The sequence below is a fragment of the Protobothrops mucrosquamatus genome, unplaced genomic scaffold (assembly GCF_001527695.2).
Source record: "Protobothrops mucrosquamatus isolate PMUCROS unplaced genomic scaffold, P.Mucros_1.0 scaffold5842, whole genome shotgun sequence".
In the NCBI taxonomy this organism is placed as follows: Eukaryota; Metazoa; Chordata; class Lepidosauria; order Squamata; family Viperidae; genus Protobothrops; species Protobothrops mucrosquamatus.
This window is the reverse complement of record NW_015391687.1, coordinates 14937-21613: the sequence shown is the minus strand read 5'-3', so window position 1 is coordinate 21613 and position 6677 is coordinate 14937. Positions and strand designations below refer to the sequence as shown.

At 45.4% G+C, this 6677-nt stretch overlaps 1 protein-coding gene across 1 annotated transcript in view; it reads right to left on the bottom strand.

Moving 5' to 3' along the window:
• The window catches only part of LOC107299973 (focal adhesion kinase 1-like), a 57634-nt gene that overhangs the window by 50179 nt on the left and 778 nt on the right, over window positions 1-6677 (bottom strand). Inside the window, exons 2-3 of the mRNA XM_015829318.2 lie at window positions 2264-2364; window positions 64-179 (exon numbers count right to left, since the gene is read on the bottom strand). Of these exons, the coding sequence (XP_015684804.2) occupies window positions 64-179; window positions 2264-2364 (217 nt within the window). The remainder of the gene's footprint in view (window positions 1-63; window positions 180-2263; window positions 2365-6677) is intronic.

Sequence of the window (6677 nt, the reverse complement as noted above, 5' to 3'; positions counted from 1 at the left end):
GATGTATACAACTTTTTTTTTATATATATACACAAATATTTTGCTGGGTGGTGATGATCTTACCTATGTACAAACCGTTTGCTCTCTAAGTAGGCAAGGGCGGTGCTAAGTTGATAAGCGTAAAGTATCAAAGACGCCAGATCTAAGCTGTATTTTCTGACTTGGAGAAACGATCTCAGCTACAGGATAAAGGAGAGAGAGAGAGAGAGAGGTCAGACTGAGCAAAAACAAAACCAGGGGCAGAACGTTGCAGCGCAAAGGATCTCTGTTCAACATTTCGGACAAATGGCTGTCCAGTCTCTTGTCAAACACTGGAAGTTTTTAAGAGTCTGGACAGCCATTTGTCCGAAACGGTATAGGGTTTCCTGCCTGAGCAGGAGGTTGGACTAGACGACCTCCAAGGTCCCTTCCAACTTTATCATCATCATCATCATCATCATCATCATCATCATCATCATCATTATTATTATTATTATTGAGGATCATCACACAGTCAGCCAGATGTTCAGACTGGATTTGGCATTTTGTCTACCTATCGAGTCCTTACCCAGGACCTGGGATAGGCAGATGTGGATGTTTGACGATATTACAGATATCGTCGCAGGATGGAAGCGGTTCCTAGTAAGGCCGCCTTTTGCAATTGACTAATGGTGAATTTGTCAATGCCGATGATGGTGTTCAAATGGTGCTCCAGTTGTTTTGGGATTGCACCCAAGGCGCCTATGACTATTGGTACTACCCTTGCTTGCTTTTGCCATAGTCTTTCTATTTCTATTTATAGGTCTTTGTATTTTGTTATCTTCTCCAGTTCTTTCTCGTCTATTCTGCTGTCTCCAGGCACTGCCACGTCCACTATCCAGACTTTTTTGTCTTTCTTATCGACAATTGTTAAGTCCGGGGTGTTATGTTGCAGGTGTTTGTCTGTTTGAATTCTGAAGTCCCAGAGCAGTTTAATTTTATCATTTTCTATGACTTTTCTCTATTTTATGATCCCACCAGTTCTTGCTTGCAGGCCAATGATATTTCTTGCAGATCTTCCAATGCACCATTGTTGCTACTTTATCATGCTGCTGCTTGTAGTCAGTCTGTGTGATATTATGATGATGATGATGATGATGATGTTGTGGCGTATAAAGAATCCCAACTGCCTTGATCTCTCTTCTCCATTCCAGTGTCCTCCATCCCGTGGCTACTGAGCCTGCTCCATTCTCACTGGACTGCTTCAGAGAAACTGTGACTTCTAAAGTGGACTTTTATCACTAGACTTCCACAAGAAGTCCTGGCAGTGGCCTCAATCATTGTGGCACTCAACTATTAAAAGGAAAGCGATGACAGTATTCGAATTTGGGTATCTCTGCTGAACTTTAGAATTAAATGGATTTCCTTCCAATCAAAACGTACGTGTTTTACAAGAGCTTGGACTACCGTACTCTAAACTAAGAAGGGTTGCAGGAATTGGGCATGGCTAGTCTAGAGAAAAGAAGGACTAAGGGGGACATGATAGCAGTATTCCAGTGTTTGAGAGGCTGCCACAAAGAGGAGGGAGTCAATTTATTTTCCAAAGCACCAGAGGGCAGGACAAGAAACAATGGATGGGAACTAATCAAGGGGAGAAGCAATCAGGAATTTAGGAGAAACTTCCTGACAGTGAGGACAATTAACCAATGGAACTCCTTGCCTCCAGAAGTTGTGGGTGCTTCATCACTGGAGGTTTTTAAAAAGAGACAAGACAGCCACTTGTCTGAAATGGTATAGGATCTCCTGCTTGAGCAGGGGGCTGGACTAGAAGACCTCCAAGGTCCCTTCCAGCTCTATTCTGATTCTGATTCTGAAGGGTGGGCAACCCTGGCCTCTTCACAAGGCTGCAATGGTCGTAGGTGTGAAAAAAGGTCATAAGTCACTTTTTTCAGTGCCTCTGTAACTTGGAACGGTCACTAAATGGACTGCTGCGTGTCAAGGACTACCTTTAGGGTGTGCAAAGTTTTTTTTAAAATTTATTTATGATCATTTTCAGCTCTCCTCTTCCCAGTAGTAAACCAGAGATCTGTCACTCAACTCCACACTGAGAAAAAAAAGGTTTAGGTCTCCTCTTCAATCCACAATTCCCGCCGGGCTCCATTTGAAACTATGATTCTGCCGTTGCCAAATGCTGAACGTGCTTCCTTCCTTCGAGAGAGACGTTCACACAATACTTCCATGTTCCCCCCAAGTCTTTTATCAAATGCTTGAAGACAGACGTTGCCTTGATCGATTCCTCTCTTACCTCTCCCTGAGTACACAGCTCCATAATGATCCAGACAGGGTTTTCCGTAATGACGCCAATCAGCTTGACAATGTGGGGGTGGTCAAATTGACGCATCGTTACTGCAAGGGGGGGGAAGCAAAAAAAAAGTTCTCGTTAAACAGAGGCATGCTGTTGACGTGCAATCTGAAAACAAGAGGGGAAAGGGTTCTTTTCGTAGCAAGGGGTTGACACCGATTCTAGACTTAGCGATAGCCCTTAGACTTATATGCCGCTTCACAGTGTTTTTACAGCCCTCTCTAAGCGGTTTACAGAGTCAGCATATTTGCCCCCAACAATCTGGGTCCTCATTTTACCGACTTCGGAAGGATGGAAGGCTGAGTCAACCTTGAGCCGGTCAGGATCAAACTCATGGCAGTGGGCAGAATTAGCCTGCAATACTGCATTCTAACCACTGCGCCACCAGATATAGATAGATAGATGGATGGATGGATGGATGGATGGATGGATGGATGGATGGATGGATGGATAGATGACAGATAGATAGATAGATAGATAGATAGATAGATAGATAGATAGATAGATAGATAGATAGATAGATAGATAAGACAGATAATAGAGAACAGGGGAATAGCAATAGCATATACCACTTCATAGTGCTTTACAGCCCTCTCTAAGCAGTTTACAGAGTCAGCATATTTGCCCCCAACAATCTGGATCCTCATTTTACTGATTTCGGAAGGATGGAAGGCCGAGTCAACCTTGATGTCAACGCTGCAAATACTGTATATTCTTGCTTTGACAATATGCAGAACTGTCTGACACATGACACATGACAATCAGACACATGACACTTGAGACGGTCAGGATCAAACTCATGGCAGTGGGCAGAATTAGCCTGCAATACTGCATTCTAATCATTGCGCCACCAGATATAGATAGATAGATAGATAGATAGATAGATAGATAGATAGATAGATAGATAGATAGATAGACAGACAGACAGACAGACAGACAGACAGACAGACAGACAGACAGACAGACAGACAGACAGACAAGACAGACAGACAGACAGACAGACAGACAAGACAGACAGACAGACAGACAGACAATAGAGAGCAGGGGAATAGCAATAGCATATACCACTTCACAGTGCTTTACAGCCCTCTCTAAGCGGTTTACAGAGTCAGCGTATTGCCCCCAACAATCTGGGTCCTCATTTTACCGACTTCGGAAGGATGGAAGGCCGAGTCAACCTTGAGCCAGTATCGAATTGCTGGCAGTGGGCAGAGTCAGCTTGCAATACTGAATTATAAGCCCTGCGACACCACGATCAAAGGGATGTCCTTTGAGGCAGCTATGAGTGCCTTATACTGGGGGTCCCCAACCCCCGGTACGTGGACCGGTACTCGGCCGCGGCATGCTAGCAACCGGTCCGCACAAACAAGCAAAGCCCCATCCGTGGGATGCAGGCAGCACACAAAACCATGCACTTTCCGGTCCGTGGAAAAACCTTTCTCCATGGAACCTGTCCCTGGTGCCCAAAAGGTTGGGGACTTCTGCCTTAGAGGATGTAGCTGCTTTAATGCTCTGGGAAGTGGCATTTGGCTTTCAGCATTGAGTTTGGGGAAATGCTCTCCTCCCTTCATCGTATGCATCCCAGACAGTTGGCCTGCTTGGATATTTCTCTCTCGCCGATTTCCATTTTTTTCTAAATAGCAATAGCCCCTCTCTAAGCGGTTTACAGAGTCGGCCTATTGTGCCCCCAACAATCTGGGTCCTCATTTTTACCGACCTCGGAAGGATGGAAGGCTGAGTCAACCTTGAGCCGGTGAGGATTGAACCCCTGGCAGTCGGCAGAATCAACCTGCAATACTTCTAACCCCTCCGCCAGCACAGCTCTAAGTTAGGCTAGCTAGAAATGCTTCATCTATCACATTTCCCGCCTCGACCTACGAATGTAATGGAGCCTCCCATCGCGGTTGTAAGTTGGGAATGGAGAACCATTTAACTGGGGTGGTATAAGACTCCCGATCTGAGTAGGGGATTGGACTAGAAGACCTCTGAGAGACCCCTTCCTGTGATTTTAGGGCTGGCCTAAAGTGGGTCACAATGTATGGATGTGAAAGTTGGACTGAGAAAGGCTGAGCGACAAAGAATGGAGGCCTTTGAACTCTGGTGCTGGAGAAGACTCCTGCGAGTCCCCTGGACTGCAAGGCGCTCAAACCGGTCAGTCCTAGAGGAGATAAACCCTGACTGCTCTTTAGAAGGCCAGATCCTGAAGTTGAAACTCAGGTGCTTTGGCCACCTAATGAGAAGGAAGGACTCACTGGAGAAGAGCCTAATGCTGGGAAAGATGGAGGGCAAGAGAAGAAGGGGACGACAGAGAATGAGGTGGCTGGATGGAGTCACTGAAGCAGGAGGCATGAGCTTAAATGGACTCCAGAAGATGGTAGAGGACAGGAAGGCCTGGAGGAACGTTGTCCATGGGGTCACGATGGGTCGGACACGACTTCGCAATTAACAACAACAAAGTGGGTCACATGAACAACCTGATTTTCTGTCTGTCTGTCTGTCTGAGTGTGTGTGTGTGTTGGTGGTTATTAGCTGAACCAATGGCTTACTACGGGCACGGTTTTCCCAAACCAGAAGGAAATGTCCATTTTCAGCAAAACTATTGTAAAACGCGATCAAAGGACCACAGGAAGGTACAAGTGGCTGCAAATGTGGCCCGTGTAACGTGGCCACGAGTGGGGGAGAGAGGGCACCTGTTGAAACTTCAAATCTGGGTCGTGTATAACTCCCAGTGGATCTGTCCTAATGTCAAACGGTCACTAAGCCATTGGCCATAAATTGAGGACTCTCTCTCTGTAAACGGTTCACCCAAGAAATCATTTTGTTTTCAGAGTAAACTAAAGGAGCTACGTGGCTGAGCCTTTTCACCCTCCCATGTGCTTCACTGTCTATTTTCCTGTTGAGCTCTCTATTTTAATTTCTCTTCCATTTCCAGCATCTGCTGTGATGACTGCTACATTTGCGGATATATGAATGCTAATCATGATTACTTTTGCACCAGCTCTTGAAACAAAAGCATATTTGGCACCAGTTTCTGGTATCCAAAGCACAGATGTAACACTAAAATGGGTCAGAGCTGGACACTGACTGTGCAGAAGCATAACATGCATAACATGGTATAGGGTTTCCTGCCTGAGCAGGGGGTTGGACTAGATGACCTCCAAGGTCCCTTCCAAATTTATTATTATTATTATTATCTTTGATTTCACAACTATGCTGAAAAGGCCAGGGATTTTCCTTCTGAGGGAGCCACGAAGGTACGACACCAATTTAATATCTTTCGATCGGCCTACATTGATTCAGTTCGAGAGCAGATGGCCTGCAAAATATATACTGGCGACAATTATCACTAAATACGGTTCAAAGCTCCAAACCCACCTTAAAAAAAAACCAACTTATTGATTCATACTGTCTACGCATCGTGTGGGCATGTCTTCGTTAGAGCAGAAAGAAGAAAAATGGAACGCCACTCAGACAGATGCACTGAGTTGCGATGGAGTAGCGACACCGATATGAATATGATGTCCACAAGAAAAAATCTCATTTACTCCTTTGGCTGGCATCAAGTGCATTGACCAGGAACAGAATTGCTTTATTATCTGTCTCAAGAGCACAGGAGCTAAACCTCGCACCTAATGACATGGAAATATGTTTGTTTGTGCTGTGGAAGAGAGAGCACCCCGTAGGCCAGTGATGGCGAACCTTTTAGAGACCGAGTGCCCAAACTGCAACCCAAAACCCACTTATGCATCGTCGGGGGCTGGGTGGGTGTGGCCCATTGGGTGGGTGTGGCCCATTGGGTGGGCGTGGCTGCGGTGGTAACAGCAGACTGGGTGGGACTAAAAAGTTCAATTAATCAATTCCAACTTTGCAAGATCTTTTTTTTCCACGAGAAGTTGAAATTGACTGATTGATTGGACCTTTTCTTTTTTTTTGTACACGGCAGCGGAGGCCTAAAGCGAAAAGGTTTTATAAAACCCAGCTGAAGGCCTAGGACTGGGTTGACGGCGCGAGTGCCCACAGAGAGGGCTCTGAGTGCCGCCTCTGGCACCCGTGCCATAGGTTCACCACCACTGCCGTAGGCAAACCTGGAACATTTACCTTTTATCTCACGAAATAGACAGGGAAATTCTAAAAATATACATTAGAGTAGCAGATTAATCTCATCTGCGCATGATTCGATCACTGTTCTAAAGTACGTGGGTCGTACTTCAATTTGAAACAGAGTATTATAAATCTGGATTTATGAATCTCAGCCTATATTTTTCAGCCACAAGATTGTCCATTCAAGGACAGGAATACAAGCTTGCTGTCTGTAGGCAATCATGTGTTTATCTTCCAGAGAGAGGGAGGAGGAGAG